This window comes from Opisthocomus hoazin, chromosome Z (genome assembly GCF_030867145.1).
Source record: "Opisthocomus hoazin isolate bOpiHoa1 chromosome Z, bOpiHoa1.hap1, whole genome shotgun sequence".
Lineage (NCBI taxonomy): Eukaryota > Metazoa > Chordata > Aves > Opisthocomiformes > Opisthocomidae > Opisthocomus > Opisthocomus hoazin.
The window spans coordinates 26347603-26372811 of record NC_134454.1 but is presented as its reverse complement, the minus strand read 5'-3'; the positions used below and the strand labels follow the sequence as shown (position 1 = coordinate 26372811).

At 41.9% G+C, this 25209-nt stretch overlaps 1 protein-coding gene across 2 annotated transcripts in view; it reads left to right on the top strand.

Annotated features, from left to right (window-relative positions):
• Positions 1–25209, top strand: part of MLLT3 (MLLT3 super elongation complex subunit) — a 129428-nt gene that overhangs the window by 71595 nt on the left and 32624 nt on the right. For both annotated transcript variants that reach the window (XM_075411583.1, XM_075411582.1), the window contains exons 5-6: positions 10672–10791; positions 20302–20907. In XM_075411583.1, coding sequence (XP_075267698.1) covers positions 10672–10791; positions 20302–20907 — 726 coding nt within the window. The remainder of the gene's footprint in view (positions 1–10671; positions 10792–20301; positions 20908–25209) is intronic.

Sequence of the window (25209 nt, the reverse complement as noted above, 5' to 3'; positions counted from 1 at the left end):
GATAAGTGTTGTCTTCAAAGGGTCAATTTCGTGTAAGGAGACTTCCGAATCAGTTTTTAGTAGCTTTATGTAAGATATTACAAGTTTATAATTTTTCCTAAGTTGCTGGAAAAGAGATAGTAGAAAAGGATTCTTATATGAAAATAATTGGTGGTGCACAGTTGTTATTCCCTGATCCATTCCTTGGTTCAGCAGCGCGTAGAACTACGTTGTATTTGAACTAGAGACAAGCTACTACTACCAGCAGATCAGTTTGAATGCTTGCATGCATTGTAATGCTGTATTGGCACATATGACAAAAGAAGAAAAACCTTTCTCTAGGGGTAGACTGACGAGAAAGGTGTTGGGGGCACGGAGGAAGCTGTCTTTCACATCTGTCCATAACGGCAATGAAATTAAAAGATAGCTTATGTACACTTGTTCTTTTGCTTTGTGGTAGGAGTTGTTTACCATAGTAGATAATACCAGCATAATACTACTGTGCTATCTATATGCTCCAATATGATTTAGTCTTGCGTTGTTTTCATATTTTTTCTTTTTTACGTTATTAGGATGAGAACTTGCTAAACCCTCTTTTGATATTATCATCTCTTCCCTATGTTGAGCTAAAACTTGTATGGAATGGCTTATTAGTCGTGGTGTAGGAAACCTCCCAGTTACAGTGTAAACCATAAGAAAGCAAAATTAAGGCAGGTGATTTTCTTTTGTCCAGGTTTAGTGTTGTGTGTTAAGTATCTGCCCACACTGATGCTCCAGTTTTCCTTTCACAGAGAAAGTGAGGTGGAGTGTGGCTCCTTCCATCTATGATGTGCATTATTAAAATAAATATTCTTCCAAAACAGTCCATTAGGTGCAGTCTTTGGCATCACTGGAACAGATGGGCTTTGGAGCAGAACAGGGAAAAACGTTTTTGGGTATCTGCATTTTCTTCTGTATTTGTCCAGTCACATCAAGCAGTTATTCCATTAATCAGTACTGCTATCAGTCTTTCTTTTTCTCTTGACTGGCGTCCTGTGGCATGTCAACATCGTCTGTCCATCTTCACTGGATTGCAGGCTGGCTTTCTTGGGAGTTCACCTCACCTGCTAACCAAGTTTCTGTATGCCTTATGGAACAGCTCATCTAACCTTTTTTCTTCTCTTCCTGCAACATCTTCTAACCCAAGTTGTATTTGTGTGGTGGAGCTTCTCCTGGACAGCAGAGGGTATCTCTGAAAAATAGCTATCTGTATGTCATCTGTGAACTTGCTGAGACTTCATTTGATGCCACTGAATTCTTAATGAAGACATTAAACAATTTTGGACTAAGTATTGGTCCTGGAGGGACACCGGCAATAATGGGCCTCTAGCTGGACCTCAACACAGCTGAAGAGAACTGTTTTGAGTCCGGCAATCCAGATATTCCTTCACCCATCTCAGTATCTGTTTATCCAGTCCATATCTCATAGGTCTAGTTGTAAATTGGAAAGGAATGTTCTTAATAAACCTGTGCTGACTGTTCTCAGTCACGTTCTTGTCCCTCCAGTGGCTGAAAGTGGAGAAAATCCTCCTGGAAACTATAGTCCTAAGTGTACCTCTGCATGAAGTGCACTCTAACTCAGTGCTCCTCTCTTGTGGACACTCACTCACCACCATAGACTGTGTGAGGATGCTTGGGTACCTTGGAGGCCTGAGGAAACAAGATCTTACTAGTGAAAACAGAGACTAAAAGGAACATTGAGTACCTAAGCCAAGTTTTGTCCTGAGGTTTCTTGCCCCATTGAGCAGTGGGCCCACACTTTCTTTAGCCTTTCTCTATGGCATATATGTTTTTAAAAGCATTTCTTGTTGTCATTCACATTGTGTAATATTAGCTGCTTCCTATGGCTGCAAAGAATTTCCATTCATGAGGATGACGAACTTCCTGGCAACAGGTGAAAATTAAAATACATATTTTTTTAACTCAGTTTTAAACAAAACAAAAAACCCAACATGGATATGTAGAATTATAGGATGTCTCAAGTTGTAAGGGACTTGTAAGGATCATTGAGTCCAACTCTTTCCAGGACTACCTAAAGCTAAACCGTATGACTAAGAGTGTTGTCCAGAAACTTCTTGAACTCTGACAACTTGTTGCCATGACTGCTTTCCTGGGGAGCCTGTTCCAGTGACTGACCACTCTCTCAGTGAAGAACCTTTTCCTACTGTCCAGTCTGAACTTCCCCTGAACTTCATTCCATTTTCTCGTGCACTATCACTGGTCACCAAATGGAGGAGATAAGCAGCTCTGCTCCACTGCCCGCCCTTGAGGAAGCGGTAGACTGCGATGAGGTCACCCTTCAGCCTTATTTTCTCCAAGCTGAGTAAGCCAAATGACCTCACCCACTCCTGGGAAGTAACTGTAACTCCTGGGAAGAACTGTAAATGAAGACCAGGTTCAGGACTACCTGAGGAACCTGAATGTATGTAAGTCTATGGGACCTGACAAGATGCATCGTAGAGTCCTGAGGGAATTGGCTGATATCATTGCCAAGCCATTCTGCGTGGTATTTGAAAGGTTGTGGCAGTCAGGCGAAGTCCCTGCCGACTGGAGGAAGGGAAATATTGTGCTCATTTTTAAAAAGAGTAGGAAGGAGGACCCTGGGAACTACTGACCTGTCAGCCTCATCTTTGTGGCTGGGAAGATCACAGAACAGATCCCCCTAGAAGTTATGCTAAGGCGCATGGAGGACAGGGAGGTGATTTGAGACAGTCAGCATAGCTGCACCAAGAGCAAGTCCTGCCTGGCCAACCTTGTGGCCCTAGTGGCTTTCTATGATGGCGTGACTGCATCAGTGGAGAAGGGAGAAATTATCACAGAATCACACAATGTTCAGGGTTGGAAGGGACCTCTGTGGGTCATCTAGTCCAACCCTCCTGCTGAAGCAGGGTCACCTACAGCAGGCTGCATAGGACCTTGTCCAGGTGGGTCTTGAATATCTCCAGAGAAGGAGACTCCACAACCTCCCTGGGCAGCCTGTTCCAGTGCTCCGTCACCCTCAGAGTGAAGAAGTTTTCCTGATGTTCAGACGGAACTTCCTATGCTTCCGTTTGTGCCCGTTGCCCCTTGTCCTGTCACTGGGCACCACTCAAAAGAGTCTGGCCCCATCCTCCTGACACCCACCCTTCAGATATTTATTAGGTCCCCTCTCAGCCTTCCCTTCTTCAGGCTAAACAAGCCCAGCTCCCTCAGCCTCTCCTCGTAGCAGAGATGTTCCAGTCCCCTCATTATCCTCGTAGCCCTCCGCTGGACTGTCTCCAGTAGCTCCTGATGCTTTCTTGAACTGGGGAGCCCAGAACTGGACACAGTACTCCAGATGGGGCCTCACCAGGGCAGTGTAGAGGGGAAGGAGAACCTCCTTCGACCTGCTGGCCACACTCCTCTTGATGCATTCCAGGATCCTATTGGCCTTCTTGGCAGCCAGGGCACACTGCTGGCTCATGGTTAACCTGTTGTCCACCAGGATACCCAGGTCCCTCTGCGCAGAGCTGCTCTCCAGCATGTCCGCCCCAAGCCTGTACTGATGCATGGGGTTGTTCCTCCCCAGGTGCAGGACCCTGCACTTGCCCTTGTTGAATTTCATCAGGTTCCCCTCTGCCCAACTCTCCAGCCTATCCAGGTCTCACTGAATGGCAGCACAGCCTTATGGTGTATCCACCACTCCTCCCAGTTTGTCATCAGCAAACTTGCTGAGGGTGCACTCTAAGTCTTCATCCAGGTCACTGATGAAGCTGAACAAGGCTGGGCCCAGTACTGACCCCTGGGGAACACCACTAGTTACCGGCCTCCAACTAGACTCAGCGCCGCTGATGACAACCCTCTGAGTTCTGCCATTCAGCCAGTTCTCTATCCACCTCACTGACCACTCATCCAGCCCACGCTTCCTCAGCTTCCCTAGGAGAATGTGATGGGAGTGTCAAAAGCCTTGCTGAAGTCTAGGTAGACAACATCCACTGCTCTCCCCTTTTGTTTTAGCCTCATTTCTAACGCTTTTCCAGAGCCAGGTACTCCAATCCACCCAACTGGTCTTAAAAATGTTTTATCATTTGTTAACAAGCACGTCTAACTCCCTGCTTTTACATCGCCTATTACTGTCACTGTTGACCACATGAAAGACAATGTGTGAGATTAGCTAGACTTCTGCTCTGCTTAAATATAGTCAAGCTAAATCTTTGAGGGAACTAGTGTAACTAGAACTTCATGCTTTACGTGCAGGTGAATTCAGAGTGTGATTACACGGCTATTTAAACTGACTTGTTCACAGTCCAGGTGTTGTTGTCTCAGGTTCATTAGCAGCAGCGCTGCTGTCTTGTACCACTAGCTTGTCTGATCCCACTGAACTGTTAACTTGTGGAAGAGGCTGAGGAGAGGAATTAATATTCTTTTTTTTTTGTCACTGAAGTGATTCATTGTGGGAGCAGACAAGTAGCATCCGCAGGTGGTCTTGGGTGCATAGCTTAAACATGGGCTGCAGGCAGTGTCCTCAACCTATTGTTGTGTGCTCTGCTTTGAACTGTAAGCTAGCAGGGAACTTCTAGTGAAGAAATTAGTAAAAAAAGTACGTATAGCATGGCTGTACTGGGGAACTCTTGCTGTGCTTTTGATGAGCTTTCATTTTTGCTGTAGAGTTAGTGATTTGCTGTGATATGCTCATTCCCACCTTTTGCTTCTTTTGTGTAGCCTTGACTTAATATAGGCAAATACATATAGATGCACACACACAGATAGACATCAGCAGTATATGCTGCTGGTGAGGCAGAGGCAGTGTAAAAGTGGGGTCTTGCTCTGAAAGCTGGTTGAAGTGCATCTGGCAGGCTGTGTGTTTCTGTGTTTGACTAATGGGAGGACAAAGGGCAGTTATCCACTGCAGAAGTTGCTGTAATTCTGTCAGCTGAGCTATTTCAGTAGTAGTACTTATACTGCATGTATAGCTGTCTCTTTTCTAAACTTAGCCAAAACGGAAATGCATCTCCATTCCAAAAAGTGTTTGTGATATGGGGTTTTTTTTGCATACATAGTCTTGGCAAAAAAAACAAGCATTTTGGAAGAGTTCCTGGAGAGTTACTTAAAGTTATTATTAACTTTATTCTTTGAGGGGAAGGAGAAGGCAGGTGATTTTTTTTTTTCTGATATAGGGGACTTTAATGAGAACCAAATCCTTTTTCTGACAGAGGTCAGTTGAGAAGACAGAGGTGTGTTTTTTATCACAGGGGCCAAAAAGTTATTTTTATCTGAGATTTTCTTGGCTGATTTTCTTGGCCTTTTGTGATCTTTACAGATGGTAACGTCTGTAGTGTGAACTGAAGTTCTGTCTTACTGCATACACTGTTAACCATATTAAAATTTTGAATCAACAATTGCCATGTTTCATAGGATTTCTGATGAAATAACAGGCTGAAGGGTTCAATACACTGACATATGTAGGGCTCACAGTTTGGAATGCCCAGATTTTGTCTTCTGAAAACCGTATGGGATATATTTTCTCTCTGTGTGGAACTAGATATGCCAAATCTGCCAGACCTCAGAGGGTACTAATGCTGTTTGTCTACAGCAAGATCTACAGGGCTGCGATGGTCATCCTGTTTCTAAACACACAGTTTATAATACCGAGACTGGTAATGATCCAGATACTTGCCTGGAAGCTCAGATATATCAGAAGTTCATACACTTTTTTAAAATGTCAGCTTTCTAAGAATGTCTGTGTATACTGATGAATATATAAATATTTCTAAACTGGAATGTTTCTGAATTAGAAAATTTATGCAGTGGTTGAACATCAGGTTATTTTAGTGAGTCAGACTTCTGTGATTCAGGGAGAAAATGGCAGCTTCCCACCCTAGGAGAAAGAATCCTTGGCAGAATTTTTTTTCTTCACTTTTAATTTCAAGGTAGGGCAAACCCTGATCCTCATGATTATATTTCTTTTCCACATGGATATGCATGTCTGTCATATGAGTGTATGAACAAAACTACTTTTGTGTTAAGAAGATATCTCTTAAACTGTAAAATGAGTGGGTAACCTTATGTCTACTTTTTCATTTGATTTTAATGCAGTTGGTATTTTTTATGAAGTTTGTGAGTTTAAAACATTGCATTGAGTTAAATCTAAAGGAGAACAGTCTTATTTAATCACTCATTTGACTTAGTCTATAAGAGTAAACAAGGATAGAGATACAGATTTTCTCTATCTGTTGCACAGGTTTATGGTATGCACGTGTGTCTTCAGATTTTCCTTGTCCTTGTTGCCGGTTGTTCTTTGTGAGCTTGTCCCTTCTCGTGCATTCAGCTGGGCTGAATTCAACCAAAACTCTTGGCAAGTTGAGGTTAAAAAGTATTTGTCAGGCTAAAAGAAATCACATATCGTGATTCACAATAGCTAATTGCTTTCGACATTACCATGATTACAAGAGGGACACCGTTGCTTTTGCCCAGCTGACTTTTGAGAGTTCTGGCTACTGGCTGGGTCTGGTTTAGGTGTCTGAGGATTGGAAATGAGGAATTGGGGAGAAAGTTTGTTACATGCCCTTTATGTAATCTTCCTTCACAAAATGTTTGAATACATAAATAACTTTTAAAGATTTTTTTTTTTTTTTTTTTTAATACATGAACTAATGGTCAAGGAAGGAGAACAACTTGATTGCCTTCTTCCTCCACCTTTGGATTTTAGTAGCAGTGTTGAAAGGTAATGCTGAACTTACAGGCAGATAAAAGTAATCTTTATTACCCCTTAATATTTTCCAGGCTACTACATGATCTTTTTGAACAAAGTTGTCTGCAACAAGATTCATTTGGAGCCATGTTTAAATAAAAATTACAAAAAAAAAAAATTGAAATCCTGTCCTGAAGAAGCTGTAGACAGTAAACATCACTCTCACTTGGAGGAGTAAAATGCGGAGTATACTTATCTACATTCTAGATGTCCCAGTTTTGCACTTCACATTCCCATTTTAATGTAATGTGCATGAGGCATGTGGTGGATCAGTCTCTCTCTGTCACTAATATCAGAGGATGTTTTGGTCACATCAAGAGGCAGGCATGGCCACACAGGGCATCCACAAAACCAAGCATCACTTCGTGCATGGAAACCTGTGGAAAGGGAGATATGTTTCCTTGCAGGTGCAGAGCTCTGCAACTTGTCGCCAGCTTTGCAGGGCTTGTCAGACAGCAGGTAAACTGTCTCTGGCATTTAGTATTTTGAAACAATACATAAATGAATAGCTGTGCTAGGAAGCAGTAAAATCCAGGCATAGCAGCACTGGAGCAGCAGACAGGAGCTAGCTGAGTTTCTCTCAGGTGTAACGCGTGAATCTTTACATGTCTGGTAGCTGCTCTGTCACAGCTGATTTATTTCTGGTCTGTGGAAATGATCTGTTTGTATGTATGAGTCTTTAAAAACAAGAAAGGAAGCTAGACCCTTGTTACAGCAAGAATACTGCTTCCTCACCAGCCGTCCAGTTTACTGTACTCTAGATAAGCAGAAGCTTGAAGTTAGAAGTTGGAGTAGTACTGGTTTCACTTTAAAACCTCAGGCTGTTTTTACAGTGTGTATTTGTGGTGGGTTTACCTTGGCTAGGGGCTGAACTCCCACCCAGCCGCTTGGTCTGCCTCCTCAGCAGGGCAAGGGGAGAAGATAGCATGAGAATGCTCAGGGGTCGAGATAAAGACCGGGAGATTGCTTACCAGTTAAAGTCACGGACAAAACAGACTTCACTTGGGGAAAATTAGTTTAATTTGTTGCAAATTGAAATAGATTTGGATAATGATAAATTTAAAAAAAATCAAAAAAGAAAACACCACCACCCCCTGACACTACTTTCCCATGCTCAGCTATCTCCTCCACCTCTGTGAGCAGTGCAGGGGGATGGAGTCTGCAGCTGCTCCATAACAGCTCCTCTCTGCTGCTCCTTCCTCTTCCCACTTTCCCCGAGCACCAGTACAGGGCCTCTCCATGGGCTGCAGTCCTTCAAGAACTGCTCCAGCACAGGCTTTCGACAGGTGGTAGGGAAATACCTTTTCCAGTGCCTGGAGCACTTCCTCCCATCCTTCTTTCACTTTGGTGTTCACACTGCAGTTTCTCACACTTATTTATTTCCTTTCCTACTCTGCCTGCGCCATGTTTTGTGCTTTCTTAAGCCTGTTCTCTGTGAGGTGCCACCATCTTGCCTTAGGGGATCAGAAATGTCCTGAGTTGGGTCCATTGGAGCTGGCTGAATCCAGCTGTGTTCAGCATAGGGGAGTCCCAGGCGTCAACAACAAAGAAGGCCAAGGAGAGTCTCCATCCCTTACTGGATGCGAGGGGGAATATTGCCAACTAGGAGGAGGAAAAGCCTGAGGTACCTAATGCCTTCTTTGCTTCAGTCTTTAATAGTCAGACTGGTTATTCTCAGGGTAGTCAGCCCCCAGTGTTGGAAGATAGGGAAGGAGAGCAGAATAAACCTCCCATAATCCAGGAGGAAGCAGTTATCGACTTGCTATATCACCTGGACACTTACAAGTCCATGGGGCCAGATGGGATCCACCCAAGAGTGCTGAGGGAACTGGTGGAGGAGCTGGCCAAGCCACCCTCCGTCATCTATCAGCAGTCCTGGCTAACAGGGGAGCTCCCAGATGACTGGAGGATCACCAGCATAACACCCATCTACAAGAAGGGCCGGAAGTAAGATCCTGGAACTACAGGCTTGTCAGCCTGACCTCAGTGCTGGGCAAGGTTATGGAGCGGTTAATCCTGAGGGCGCTCACTGGGCATGTGAAGGACAGCCAGGGGACCAGGCCCAGCCAGCATGAGCTCATGAAAGGCAGGTCCTGCTTGACCAACCTGATCTCCTTCTGTGACCAGGTGACCTGCCTAGGGGATGAGGGAAAGGCTGTGGATGATGTTGTCTACCTGGACTTCAGTAAGGCCTTTGACACTGTTCCCCACAGCATCCTCCTGGAGAAACTAGCTGCCCGTGCCTTGAATGGGTGTACACTTTGCTGGGTAAAAAACTGGCTGGATGGCCGAGTGCAGAGAGTGGTGGTGAATGGAGTTAAATCCAGCAGGTGGGCGGTCACAAGTGGTGTTCCCCAGGGCTCAGTTTTGAGTCTGGTCTTGTTTAACATCTTTATCGATGATCTGGATGAGGGGATTGAGAGCTCCCTCAGTAAGTTTGCAGATGACACCAAGTTGGGTGAGAGTGTTGTTCTGCTGGAGGGTAGGAAGGCTCTGCAGAGGGATCTGGACGGGCTGGATCGATGGGCCGAGGCCAACTGTACAAGGTTCAACAAGGCCAAATGCTGGGTCCTGCACTTGTGTCACAACAACCCCATGCAATGCTACAGGCTTGGGGAGGAGTGGCTGGAAAGCTGCTAAGCAGAAAGGTACCTGGGGGTGTTGGTTGACAGCTGGCTGAACATGAGCCAGCAGTGTGCAGCATCCCTGGAGGTATTTCAAAGCCTTATAGATGCGGACCTTAGGGACATGGTTTAGGGGTGGAATTGACAGTGTTAGGCTGATGTCTGGACTCAATGATCTTGAAAGTCTACTCCAACCTCAATGATTCTATGGTTCTTTACTTGAAGGAGAATTTTACCTTTGGTGTGCTGACTGTAAGGGGCAAATGATGCAGAGGGGGATAATGATGACAATTCAGTTGAGACAGAACTACTTCATATTGTGGGTGGGAGGCCCGCAACTGTGGTGTCTTCATGTGTGTTGTCACAACAACCCCATGCAATGCTACAAGAAGGACACTGAGCTGCTGGAGCATGCCCAGAGAAAGGCAGCGAGGCTGGGGAGGGGTCTAGAGAACAAGTCTCACGAGGACTGACTGAGGGAGCTGGAGCTGTTTACTCTGGAGAAGAGGAGGCTGAGGGGGGACCTTATTGCTCTCTACAACTACCTGAAAGGAGGTTGTAGTGAGGCAGGGGTTGGTCTCTTCTCCCAACTAACTAGTGATAGGACGAGAGGCAATGGCCTCAAGTTGCGTCAATGGAGGTTTAGATTAGATATCAGGAAAAATTTCTTTACTGAAAGAGTGGTCAGACATTGGAATAGGCTGCTAAGGGAGGTTTCTGAGTCCCCATCCCTGGAGGTGTTTAAAAAACGTGTAGATATGGCAGTTCAGGATATGGTTTAGTAGGCATGGTGGTGTTGGGCAGATGGTTGGACTTGATGATCTTAGAGGTCTTTTCCAATCTATGATTCTATGATCTCCTCACAGAGGCAACCCCTGCCACCCAAACCTTGCTGCCTATACCCGTTGCGGTCTTCCTGCACATTGCTCTAGTTGAAAATGAAGACAGCTGCACATACATATTTATGTATCTTTTACTGCATGGGGGTGAGCTTTCAAGTGTACTAGATATTGCTTAGGACAAGAGAAAAAGTGCTAAGGACTTGGGTGCCAAGGCATTGAAGCAGCCGTAGTAGAAGTTATGCCGTTTTCTGAGGGGCTTGCATTGTATTTGCATGGAATTGAAAGATGTGATTTGCTCATTAAATAGTCGATGACAGTGTGGTTTCATTAACCCATCCCCTGTTGAGAGGACACATGGATACTGCTTGTTGGAGAAGTTTTATTCTCTCACCAACGTGATTTGTTAGTTCCTTAGGCAGGTGAGACACTTTGTCTCTGTTGGTAATGTTTGACTGACATGCTTTCCCTCTTGAAACAGATCATGGTAATGTCAGATGGCACATCATTCTCTTCAGGACAGAGCCTTCATCTCCCCAACCTTCCCAGTAACTCCCTGTCTTTTTCTGAAGTGAAGAAGAAATCATCTCATGGGCTAAAGGTGAGACTTGAGCCAGTGGTGCTTCCTGTGGGAATTAACTGGGGGGAAAAAAAGTGTTTCTAGTTATTTAGCTATTTTTGCAATGTCATGATAAAGTCCAGTGATAATAGATATTGACATTTCTTTGTTGTGAACTTACTGTTTGCCACATGAAAATAATGCAGAACAAGGATAGCTGTGAGAACAGGTGCCAGTGAAGGTACTGCTTTTCTGGTTCTTGTACATACACAGTTGTTTTCATCCTTTTCCAGAAGAAATTCTGTTAGCCTGTTGTAGTATTAGGGGATTCTGGTGATAGAAGTGTGATCTACAGAAAGGTAAAGAATATGAGAAAATACTATAATAGTCATTTCATTTAAAAAGTATTTTGGAATACTTTTAAAGGGGTAGAGTGAAACTGGAAGTTGTGTCCTTTAGGATTTTTAAGTTTGTTTAAATTTCAGGGGTTAATTCTTTACTGGGTATTTCAAAGACAGCAATGTGTCATCAGTCTCTAGGGCATAAAACTGAATCCCCAACCTAGAACATGGTAAAAGGTATAGTCCAATGAACCACTTAAGTAATCCAAATGGACCTTTCCAAAACAGCACATAACTTCTTCAGTTTGACAAAATCTTAATAATGTGGGAGAATAAAGAGCATCTTCTTATTTATTCAAATAAGAAATGCGACACAATAACTTGCTTCATGAATGAATTAACATACATGCCTTTTCTCCATTCTGTTAAATTGTTTGGGGTTTGATTTTCTTTCTTAGCATCCTGTCAATTTGAAATATGTTACTTAATCTTGCAGTGGATGTACTGTGAGGGGCAATATCCATTTTTATCAATAACCTTCATATTCTGTAGCTGTGCCAAATCTTGTAAGAAATGTCAGGTAATGAACTATGGCTATGCCTAAGTGTGTCCATTGATGAGACTGTATCACAACAGTAAGGATATTGGGGGGGCGGGGGGGAGGTTCTATGTGGATACTGAAGATGAGTTACTTTGATGCTTTATTGTAATATAATAGGGATTCTTATGAGATTAGGTAGTGCTCTAGAGTTCAGTTTCCTATCACTTCTTTGGGTTTGGCTGTAGTGTTGATTCTCCCAAGTCTTGCATTGCATGCTAAAGCAGGCATGCTGATGCTTGGCCTAAATAAGCAATGAAAACACCTGCAGAAGGACTTCGTGGAGGTACAGACATGATAAAAATTCCTACACTAGTGCTCCATCTAGTAACAAGTAGTACACGATGGTAAGTCCTGAATCTGCAGTGCAAATTCTTTCATAAGTGAATGCTAACCTGGGATGTCATTTTCTGAACCATATTTGGACAACAAACTTCTGTCTGATGTAGAGACCTAAGTGTGGAGTGTGGTTGGGGTGAAGCAGGAGGGAGTGTTGCATGTTTCCGGCACTCGTCCATGTAAGTTAACATTTGAAATCTTTCATTTTTGCTGAAGGAACCCAACCACCTGCAGTGAGTTTGACCCATAGCAGAAAGTTACAGGAGTCAGTAGGAGGTCAGATGTGCATCACATCTCAGGATAGTATTCAATATCTGTGAGATTGTTACCCACGAATGTTTTTTAAATGTTTGATTTTAAAAATAGGGATGTTCAGCAGCAATGTTGTCTGTTCGAAATAATTTTTTTTTTCAACCTTACGTGCTGTTCACTGGAGTTTTAGTAGTGGGAAGAGTTGTTATATCAATACGCTGTTTCTTGACAGTTGGTGTGACTATTCAGTTTTTCCCCTCCCCCAGCAATCTTTGTCTCCTCCTGTCCAACTTAAAGCGCACACTAATGAGCAACTGCTCTTGTATGTCATAAAGAAAGCGTTGTAAATATCCACCTTTCTGAGGATCATCAGCTGTTTTTGAGAAACAGAAACACAAAGTAATCTTGGTTTTAGTATGACTGCTTAGAACCCTTGGATTTTGTCTTTAGGGTTTTTCTTTTGGTTGGGGGACAGGAGAGTTCCAGCCAATGTGTAAACAGACTTTTGTTTTTGTAATTTGGAATCACCCCAGTGACAGAACAACTTCAGTGTCCAAATTTCATTTAGATACACCTCTAGAACAGGAGCTATAGCAAGGTCTTGGTAGCTTTTGGGTGTAAGTTGTCTGTACCAGAAATGTGAGTGTGTGTACTCCAGTTGTCTGCGCTGGATGATTTGGGGATTTTTCTGTGGCAGCAATAGCCCTTTGGTGTGCTTGGCTTGGATTTGGTTTGTTTTGCGTCTGTGAATACCAAAGTAAATTTTGAGGTCAATTTAAACTCTTGAGTGTGGAAAAACAGAACTTAAGGATATTTGCTTACCCATTTGCCATTACAAAGCACTACATAGACTTTCTGGTTAGAAGAGAACTGCAGTCAAGACAGTAAAACCAGTGCAACAAATTGATATTGTTGATTGAGCATTCACTTATTAAAAAAATACAATGCAGTATAAAGTGAGAGAGAACTGCCAGTTTGCTTTCTGTTACATCCTATTCTGAAATATGTATTAAAAATATAGATATTTGTATTTCTGATGTTCCATAATTTTGTGTTTAGTTTAATGGAGATGGTAATGTGATTCTACATCAAAGCTTTAGTCTTGGAAATACAGAGGTCAGGCAGAAATGCATGAAACCTTACTTTATGCATTTTTTCAGAATATAAAAATAGCTGCAGGCCAGCTACAGATACTTGTGTTGCTTTTAAATCAATTGTATTACTATGGCTGTTTGTATTATGTAAATACTACATGCACAGAGTACAGTGAAACAGCTTCATTAGTTTTGTTTGGATGATTATGTCTTTTGGAATGAGCTGTAGTGTCAGCTGCAATGAAATTAGGTTTACTTTATAAAGAATAAAACAAAAGCTTTCATTCCTATGTATGACCAGAAAAAAAAAGTTGTTTCATGCTCCCCCTGTTGGCTTTCTCTGTCACACCAGCGCGCTTTGTAATTCTCGATCTGCTTCTGTGGGACTTGGCTCCACCATTTTTCTGATGCCTCCGAAAACTGGCCGCTGTTTTAAGTCTCCCCTAGCACCCCAGCCTAGCTACAGAGAAAAGACTTTCCGTATACGCAGCCGGATTGGCCATGGCTGGCCAGCAGCAGGACAAGAACTGTTACAAACTGAACTCACACCATACCTTGGAGGCTCACAGGTGCAAACGTGATTGGTGTAAAAGTGACTGTTGTGAAGTGAATGTTGTGGGATGGGAGGGTTCTTAGATCAGTTAGTATTTTTATTCAATAATAAACACATTTGTATTCAACAGAAGTCTGAATTTCCTCGAGCAAGTAATTCCTTTTAGCTGTCTCCCTCCTCTTTTTCTCTTAAGAGTAGGAGACGTATTTGAGACTAATTCCAGTCCTCTGGCTGAAGATAGACACATTAAGCCAGGTTGGATGGGACTTTGAGCAGCCTGGTCTGGTGGAAGGTGTCCTAGCCCATGGCAAGGGGGGTTGGAACTAGATGATCTGTAAGGTCATTTGCAGCCCAAACCATTCTATAATTATTTCAATAGGCATAACATTTGAAGAAATGCTTTTTTATTACAAATTAAAGTATGTTTTTATGATCACTAATCCAAAATTTGTAGAATAAACCCAGAGCACAGCAGACTGGTGTGGACATGCCAACGTGCTCAGTTTAATGACTTCATAAAACTTAATGAACCACCCCTCCCTCTCCCCAGTTGCTTCATTTGTTGATTAAGTTCCTAGTGTCTGTAAGCAACGGGAGATGTTTGACATGATTTCCAGAGGATGATGCGTATTAAAAGTCATGTTCAAACAAATTTGGAATTGCATTTTATGGTGCGAAGTCAGAATCTGACCCTGCAGGACATACAGAAAATTCACATGACTTTTTACCTTGTAGTTACAGAAGTGCTTTAGTCTGCAAATGTGTTACCTGTTCAGCAGCTGTCACAGTCCGTTTGGATCTCTCAAATTTACCGGGCAGAGTACTCTGATTTAAACTTTGTTTCATGACCTAATTAAGAAATATAACAAACAAACATGGCAAGCAGGGCTCAGTCCTCTTTGCCCAGCCTAGTCTTTAATGTGAATTCGCTTATTCACTACTCAAGTCATACGGTTTCATAACTTATAACCTGTAACTCTTAATCCATGCACTTAGGAGCAAAAAAAAAACACAAAAAAAACCCCACGAAAAACAGTTACCTAGCTGAAGGTGAGAGTGCTTATCTTTCTTCCTCCATCCTGTTGCAGGCTGCTGATCACAGCATCTGCTGTATCACACTGTGAAAAACAAAAGCCTCAGCAGTCCAGCTGCTGATGGATCCACTTCAAAAGCTTTTTTTTTTTTTTCCTCGTAAGCTTATGTTTTATACCATCTGTCCTGGAGATTTGGTTTACGTTGGTTTACATCATTTCCATAAGTCAGCAGATTCTGATGAAACTGCCAGACAAAGATGATGGCTGCAGGAGACAGAAATTTGCAGGTTGTCATGGCTGCATAGTGGCCCTTTAGTTCTTTTTTTGGCCACCTGTCCTGCCTACCTGGTGTTCTCGCTGCTCCCAGTATACATCAGGCCTTAGCATAAGCTGTGTTAGCCACAATCTGAGCAAGAGTTGAGTGAACAGTCACACTAGCACAGTTTTTCTCTGTTGGTAAACTATAGATTTTTATCATGCTTTCTAAAATACTGAGTTTTAAAGATCTGTTAGTACTTCTCTATAAAAGGGATTATATATCCTGAAGTACTATATGTGCGTAATGTTACTTGGCTCAAGATAAGAAAACATCTGCAGGTATTTTAACAGGTGTATAATCCTCTATATTATTCTTTTGATGTTTGTTATGCAATGTATCAAAGTCTGACATTCACATGGGTTGCTTCAATATTTGATGAATACACAAATGTGAGGTATGGTATGTCTTACCATATGTCTTTGACAGGTCTTACCTGTCAAAACCCCACGATCTCCATTTTTCGTATGAACTTGAAAAAAGACTGTTTTATTTGTCCCTCTTAACAGAAATGTATCATTCACCCTTATTCCTTGCAGCACTTCGTAAGGTGGGAAGGAAAAGAAAGATTTAAATACACTGTTAGATTTTGATACAGAAGAAAACAGGTTGAAAGTATGTTCTGATTTTCAGTAAGATCTGTGCTGTACATGGTGTGGATATTTAGCCATATTTCATCCCCACCAGCCTTCCCCATTCATCATTAGGTCTAATATAATTTTACTAGTGAATATATTCGGGGTTTTTTCTGTGTTACAAATTTTATGTTCCTCTTGCTGTTTCCTCTGAAGCATTGTTGGCTTCTGTTAGGGTTATGGCAGAAACTTAGGAAATAAAAGATGCTTTATCTACTTAGAGAATGCAGGTATAAAAGCAATGGGTTGGCTGCCTTTATGGAAAAGTAGCTCTCAGAGAGCATGGCAGGGGTGTGTGTGTGTATATATATATATATATATATATATATATATATATATATATATATGTCTGTATCCTAAGTACATTATATACTTGTACTATGATTTCTATGAAACTATCAACTTCCGTGTTGTAGAAAGAGGAAAGACGCCTAGTTTTAAAATTGAAAAGGCAGGAAAAACCTCAAGTTCCTAGTGGCTTTAATATTGGTGGGCCCCAGGACCTATTTCACAGCTCGTGTCTGCTTTAAAACCACTAAAATGAGTCCCTCCTTTGGAGCAGTATAAAATACGTGTTAAGGAGACCAATAAGAAACATAAGGACACTGTCTAATTTATTAATGGCACATATTTTATTCCTCCCCAGGGCATCACTTGCAGCTCTGGTATGATAGAACAAGATATGAAGATAAAAGTGTTAATAATTAGTTCTTTTGTCAACCTTTAGGGCTGGTCTTGCATCAAACAAAACACAGAGCTTTTTTTTTTTTTTAAAAAAAAAAAAAAACACACCAAGAAAGGAGTTTTGACTAACACAGCTCAAGAAATGATTAGTGGTTTTTTATTTTTTGGTTTTTAATTACTGGCCTGGGAAATGAGGAATTGCCTTACATTCAGACGTTCAAATATCATCATAGTATTGTTCATTGTTGACACCTCTGCCCATTGTTAATGTTGATGCATATATATTATATGTAGTTAGATTTCCAAATCCGACTCAAATACATCTGCAAGACTGATGCAAAAAACATGTGAACAAAAAGCACAACTGAATAATTTGTGCAACCCTATGTGAAAACTTAGTTTCACTAATCAGTTAAGATAATGAGAAGGGAAAAACAGTTAGAAAGTAATTATTTTTAATTAATTGTTTCCACTATTGCTACAAAGGAGAAGGGTGATACTGCTCTCCTTGCACGTACAATATGTGTAAACCATTTAGGTCCTGCAGCATTAAATACTGGCTTAACACATCCCAGTTGGAGAAGTGATAAATAGTTATCAGTCAACAGGGAGCACACAAGTGGATGTATTCTTAGTCTTAATTTCCCCTCTTGTTGACACAACTTCCATTAAACAGGCTAATTCTGTTTTCTTTTATTGGGTGAGGTTTTTTTCAGAGCAGTTCTACTGACTGTATTTTTAAAATTAGTCAGCCCTGTGGAGGTTGAGGCTGGCCATGTCCTGCATTGGTCTTTCAGTTTCCAGCGCACTGCTGCTATCCCGTCTACATCGTGGGTAAAATCATGAAGTAAGGGTGAGGAAAAGCTGGATATGTTTTCCCCTCTGCAGTTCTGTAAATCAGTGACAGTGTTAGACAGCCAGACACACCACATCTACGTATATACTAGAGGGTTATTGTGCTTTAACTTTGGCGGGCAGCTGAGCCCCATGCAGCTGCTCTCTCCCTGGTGGAACGAGGGAGAGAATCGGAAGGGTAAAAGTGAGAAAACCTGTAGGTTAAGATAAGGACAGTTTCACAGGTAAAGCAAAAGCCGGGCACACAAGCAAAGCAAAATAAGGAATTCGTTCACTACTTCCTATCACCGGCAGGTGTTCAGCCATCTCTAGAAAAGCAGGGCTCCATCATGCATAACAGTTACTTGGGCAGACAAACGCCCGAAGTCCAAATGTCCTTCCTTCTTCTTCCCCTGCTTTTACTGCCAAGCATGACATCATATTGTCTGGGACATCCCTCTGATCAGTCAGCATCGGCTGTCCCAGCCACATGTCCCCTCCCAATTTCTTGCACATCCCCAGACTCCTCGCTGGCAGGGCCGTGTGAGGAGCAGAAAAGGCTTTGACACTGTGTGATTGCTGCTCAGCAACAGCTGAAACATCCCTGTGTTAAAAACACTGTTTTGATCACAAATCCAGAACATAGCCCCATACAATCTACTGTGAAGAAAACTAACTCTGTCCCAGGAAAAACCAGTACAAGGGTCAAAAAAGAAAAGTAGATTCTTAGCACTGTAGAATGGTAAATGTGGACTGCTAGAAAATAAAATAGAGCTACGGATTTGTACATGAACAGATGAAAGCATATCCAGTCTTACACAGATGAGAGAGTTTTGGGCAGCACTTTGGTCTGCAGCATGCAAAGGACTTGGATGAATAACCAACTAAATTATTGAAAGTCAAACACAGAAGTGTATTTGTAATATTTATACTGACTAGCACCCTTTTCAGTAGTTGCCCAATTCCAATAATGCCTTCTTTGCATAAAAATTATATTGGAAGAACACTTTATGGTAAGTGTTGTTCATCATCCTGTCTTTCAACCTAAGAATTTCATTAAAACTGTGATTCTAGAACTGTGTATTGGGACACCCATAACTAAATATATTCCAGCTTGTGATAAACACTGTCATCTTTTTGTCCTAAGGAAGAATAATGAAAGACTCTTGAGCTATAAGATACATATAGTTGCCAGCAAGTAAAGTGTGAGCATGGGAATCTCTGGCATACTGAGAGTGTGTAGTAGGTATAATTTCCCTAAAGGTATTCCTGTTCTGGCAGTCATGAGTTTGATCATTTGAGAATTGGAGGGTGTAATAGTGGCATGGCAAGTAGCACTTAGGGAATACCCTGCTTTCAGGAGGGGTTCTTTTCCTAGGTTCACAGGGTGGCAGTCTTACAGCTTTTCATCAGGAATGAAATTTCACATACTTTTATTTTCTGGGTTACTATGGGTTCTTTTTTGTGTTACTTCAGCTTGGTATCCCTAATGAAGTCCTATTCCATATAAATCTATACCTAGAGTTACGATTTTCACAAATTTCACAGTACATCAGGTTTCATATTTCATTTTTTTCCCCAAAGTTTTAGTATTATCAGGTTTATGCCATTTAAACCTCTATTGTAGGTAAAGGGGAAGGAAATCAATGGATGTATGCAATGTATTTGAAGTGTTTCTTTCTAAAAGTTTCTCAGATGCTAGGCAATATATAGACAGAAATGCTTATGATCAGCTTGTAAGAAAGTAAGCAACCTAAAGCTGTTGACTGTAGCTTTCTGTAAGTTGAAATGTCAGTCTGCAGGTTTGGAGTAGTATAAAAATGGAGTTGGTTTCTGGTAGAGTGCTACTGGTGTTTCATGCTTATAATGGTGCAGATGAGCTACTGGGTGTTTTTGAGTGCCCACTGCTAACAGTTTCAGTGGAAGTGGGCAGTGCTGAAGCTGTCCTCATCTTTTCAGCATTCCTGGGTGTTAACTCTTGTAAGAACAGGTCCTATAGGCCCCTTTCTGGATGGTTCAGTTCCCTTGTTGATGGTTCTAGCTGCAGATCACCACTTTCCTAGCCACTTTGACTTTTCAGATTCTTAAGTGAGGAATGATACTGCTCTGCTCTTTCTGCTTTTGCCTATCTTATAGGATCTCTGAGTCATCACCCTCTCAGAAACCGTTTTCACTTACAGCAGTTGAATTTAAACAAATGCAATGACATACTCAGCAGAGACAGCAGCAATAAATACAAAGAAGAAAGCTTTTTTACTAAAGGAGGTCTTCCTTAAACAGATGTTGACTGCTAAGATGTGTGTCAAATCAAGTCTTCCATAGCCAGGCTCGACCCAAGAGTTGTTATCGAGTATGAGGGAAAGGATCTGACAAAAACTGGAGAAGGGATCACAGTAGAGAAGTCAAGCTTTACCTGAAGTGTCATCAGGAGCACATGTTTTGCTCTGATCCTGAAGTAATTCTGTTAACAGTATATGGTTCATATCCTGATCTTTCCATACAATTATTTATTTTTTCCTAACAGCTAATGGTCATGGTTAACATATCCTGAATGTCTTTATGTTCATCTTACTTAAAAAACATACCTAATTCTTAAGATCAAAAATAACTTGTCTTGCAGATATTGACAAGCAGTGGTAACTGTTCATGTTCCACCACTTCATAACAGGGAAGTTGACCAAAATGATGGGGTTTGTGTCAGTTCTTATATAGGTATTTGCAGTTTCTGGTTTTCAACCTGCAATTCCAAGTTTTTAACATGAATCCTGTGTCCATATTGTGTCTGTCCTTTGAGACTTTAAAGGTTATTTTTATTTTCCTGTTCGTTTTTCTTCATTTTTTGTAAGTAAAATTTTGCATCTCCTTTTTCTAGGACCCAAATAGGATTCTGAACATAAATAGCAGCAGCAGCAGTAGTAACAGTTTTTCAAAGATCCACAAGTTAACAAAGGAGCACAAAGAAAAAACTTCTAAAGACTCAAAAGAACATAAAAGTGCCTTCAAATTATCTTCCAGGGACCACAAATCTTCCAAAGAATCCTCTAAGAAACCCAAAGAAAATAAACCGCTAAAAGATGAAAAAATAGTTCCTAAGATGGCCTTCAAGGAACCGAAGCCCATGTCCAAGGAGCCAAAATCTGAAAACACCCCCATCCTTACCATAATGGTTGGGCAGCAGCAAGAAAAGAAGACTCCCACAAAAAGGCCCTCTGTTCTGGACTCTGATGAACCTTCTGCAAAAAAAAGAAAAAAAAGTGGCTCAGATTCATTATTTAAAAGTTTTTCTAGCACCCCATCACTGATTCTTACTTGTTCAAGTGACAAAAAACAGACAAAGGACAAATCTCAACTCAAAGTGGGGAGAGTCAAAATTGAAAATGATGCACTGGAAAAGAAAACAACTACTCTGCCACCATTTGATGATATTGTAGATCCCAATGATTCTGACATGGAGGAAAACATGTCCTCCAAATCTGAAGTAAGTGGTGTTTGGGTTTGTGTGTGTTGAGTATTTCCAGTCTATGGGTTTGTGCACCATTTTTGGATTTTCCACTTCTTTTCTCCTGTCTGCTGGCAGATTGTTCAAACTGAAGGATGTTCCCTGTCGGCTGTTCAAACTTACAGGTATTCTAGTCAAAACGTACTGCCAATTAAGTCTACTCAGTTTATAAATCTGTCAACATTATGACGAATGAGCATATGAGAGATGGCTATAAATAATATTGCTCTTTTGATCTTGTTCTTTTGCATTTCATGCTTCTTGTGAGAGAAGAGGAAATTGATTTAAATGCTTACGTATCAGACCCTAAGTCTTTTTGTTCAGGTGTTAGAGAATTCAGTAAATTCAGGAAAGAGTTGCAGTAAATTGGAGTGTTACTAGTTATTTTTCTGCTAAAAAGGGCAGGTCTGTGAATGATGCTGGTTTTGTGGAGGAGGAGGAGTTCCTAGAATCCTTGCACTGATGAGGAGAATCTACCCAAAGTAACAGGCTTACCTGAGAAGGAAGGCTGTTTTCATAGAACTTGCTTTCCTGAAAATATTTGTCTGTCCTACCTGCTTGTCTGTTTCACACATAACTTGCTCTTGATGGTTAGGATTTTAATCATTCTTCTAGCAGACTTCAGTTTTCAGAAACATCTTTTAGAGAGATGAGTAGAGAAGGAAAAGGGTGGGGAGACAAGGTTGATTTGGTGCCTTTATTTGTGCTTATGGCTAGAGGTAGTGTGTGTTGTAGAGAGGAAGTCTTGCCAACCATGCCTGTTCAATTCTCTCATTTTGCAGTGTTCGGTTGTGTGCTTCTGTTACTGTCATCAGATTCATAGCCTTGCTTGCCCTCTCTGGAATAGAAAATAAATACCCTGCTGTGGGGAGGTGTCGACATTAGGTTTTTACTTCATAGAAACTTGCCACGAGGGAGAAAGTAATTTATTTTTGAAGTGACCTTTTAATGACTGGTCCCTTAGGGCATGAAAAGGCTGTAAAATGTAGAAGGTATAGAGTGGGACAGGCACCGCTTCAAAGCATGACACTGGTGATAGTGTGATTGGGATGGCATTCTCATTCTGGCTTAGAACTTATGAATTTGTCTCTAAAACTGGAAATGTTCACACTTGTCAGCCTTGGTGTGAATTAATTTTTAATGTCTTCGAAAGAAGCTGAATCTTCTATTTTAATTTGTTTCAGTATCCTTCAGACTCGCTACCAACCCTCACTGTAGCTGGCTAATTAGCATAGATTTTGCTTTCAGATTTTCTGTTCATTCAAATAGGTGCCATACACCTGCACAAACACTTTTTACTAGCAGCAGTGGTTCTCCGTTGTTCTTCAAAGATAAAATACTGGAGAGGAGCAGCTGCAATGTAACAGGAATTCTACAAACGCAGGCACTACAGTGGTGGGTGCTGCATTGCAACGATAACTGATACGTGAAGGATATGGATAGGTGCTTAAAACCGATGATTTCCAATTGTTGACATGTTTCCCTTTTTCATTGTCTTTCAGCCTCTCACCCATTACCAGTGGTATAATGGGTACACCCTTTTTCATAGGATGACACAAATCCACTTGCACTATTATTTGCCATCCGTCTGCAGCTGACCTGCAGGACCTAAGGGGTGCCTTAATTCTGTACTAAAGCAAAAAAGCAGATTCAGGGTTTTCTAGTTCTGCGAGCCACTCTTACTGAGAGAAAAAACTGCCAGAGTCTGCTCAAAGAGAAGCAGATCCTGCTGATCTGGGCTCTGGGAATTTTAAAGCTGATGTCCTGGAGCATGGAACAGATAGGTCTTCAGTGGGAGGGCCAGTGTGGTCACATCTGTATGGGTGAAAAGGACACCTGCCGCTTTGGGACTGTGCTCAGTAATAAATCAGGCTGACTATGGCTCCAGTCAGTGACTGGATACTACTTAAAAAGTCAATAAGATACTTATTTTTAGAAAAGATACCTAGAAAACCTAGAATAACTCCATAAGATGCCTGTGGATTCACACCGTTGTTAGTGCTGTGGTAGAAAGAGACGGGCAGCCTGGTTAATAAATGTATACAGAATGTCACAAAGAGACGTTTCTTCTACACTTCATTAGTTTTAACCAGGGAGCCTAATGAAAGGTGACAGAGCAGTGTAGCAGAGGTAATTCTGTATGCTGGAAAAAATGGTTTGAACTTTTTATATGTGTCAGTGGGTTTCTAAGCATTTCAGGAAAAGGAGTAGATTTTACAGTTAGATTCATAAAGGGTATATGCTATAAATATAGTCATATAAAGGAAAAAGTGAAAAGTTGCAATGTTACACAGAGTAATAGAAATTAAAATATGATCATTCTTTTGCTATACAGCAACAGTTATGTCAGGTCTGTTAATGCTTCATCATACTAGGTGCCTGATGCTGGGAAGACACTTCTTCATAATAATATGCTATGTGATTCCGTCAAATGTTATTTTTTACTCTGGTACAGTTACAGTGGTGGGTATCATAGCATTGATGAACAAAGAATGTGTCATTATTTAGCAGTATATCTGGTAGTAGAGTGTCCAGGATTTGTTCCTAAAGTGGCGTTAAAAAAGCAGAACCACAAAACCCAACTCAGCAAATTTGGGTTAGATATAACAGATCAGATTACAAATCAATAGCTAAAAGAAATTTGTTAGGATACCACAAAAATATCAGCTTTGAGTAAAGTCCATTTTTCTAGTTTAAGTTACATATGACTTTGTGACATAGTGCAAACCTAATACTGTGTGAATTGTTATTCTAAAACTATTAATAACTTTGCTAAGAATTTTGTGAGGACAATATTGTCTTCAGTCCATTGAGTGACAGATGTTTTCATTTTCAAACACACAAGTCCCAAAATGATATGCATAGTTAGATGAACTTGTACTTCGTTTATCAAACATATTCACTGGAAGTTAGAACTTCTTGCAAAGTAAGTTTCTTCCTACTGCTGGGCACACCAAAGACTGTTTTCAGAGCTAGGGGTAGTCCATGGTCAGTTCTCAGCTGCAAAAGATGAGTTCAGGTTTTTAAATTGAGGATGACATTCTGAGGGATGTCCTCACAGTAAAGGAAGCTGACAAGCATCATTAAACAGAGGTGCTGTTTCACTGGGTAGGTGCTACAGGAGGGCAATGCTGCTGCTCCTCTGATTTCTTCAGGTACAGCCCCTGTTCGGTGAATCACAAAATCACAGAATGTTCGGGGTTGGAAGGGACCTCTGTGGGTCATCTAGTCCAACCCCCCTGCCGAAGCAGGGTCACCTACAGCAGGCTGCACAGGACCGCGTCCAGGCGGGTCTTGAATATCTCCAGAGAAGGAGACTCCACCACCTCCCTGGGCAGCCTGTTCCAGTTCTCCATCACCCTCAGAGGGAAGAAGTTCTTCCTCATGTTCAGACGGAACTTCCTCTGCTTCAGTTTGTGCCCATTGCCCCTTGTCCTGTCACTGGGCACCACTCAAAAGACTCTGGCCCCATCCTCTTGACACCCACCCTTCAGATATTTATAGACATTTATAAGGTATATAAACTCTTCTTGCATCAAGAAGAGTGTGGCCAGCAGGTCGAGGGAGGTTCTCCTTCCCCTCTACACTGCCCTGGTGAGGCCTCATCTGGAGTACTCTGTCCAGTTCTGGGCTCCCCAGTTCAAGAAAGATGAAGAGCTACTGGAGAGAGTCCAGCGGAGGGCTACGAGGATGGTGAGGGGACTGGAGCATCTCCCCTACGAGGAGAGGTTGAGGGAACTGGGCTTGTTCAGCCTGAAGAAGAGAAGGCTGCGAGGGGACCTTATAAATGCGTACAAATATCTGAAGGGTGGGTGTCAGGAGGATGGGGCCAAGCTCTTTTCAGTAGTGCCCAGTGACAGGACAAGGGGCAATGGGCACAAACTGAGGCACAGGAAGTTCCGTCTGAACAGGAGGAAGAACTTCTTCCCTCTGAGGGTGACGGAGCACTGGAACAGGCTGCCCAGGGAGGTGGTGGAGTCTCCTTCTCTGGAGATCTTCAAGACCCGCCTGGACAAGGTCCTCTACAGCCTACTGTAGGTGACCCTGCTTTGGCAGGGGGTTGGACTAGATGACCCATAGAGGTCCCTTCCAACCCCTACTATTCTGTGATTCTGTGATTCTGTGAAGGTCCCATCGCAGCCTTCTCTTCTTCAGGCTGAACAAGCCCAGCTCCCTCAGCCTTTTGTCATAGGAGATATGCTCCAGTCCCCTCATCATCTTCGTAGCCCTTTGCTAGACTGTCTCCAGTAGCTCCTCATCTTTCTTGAAGTGGGAAGCCCA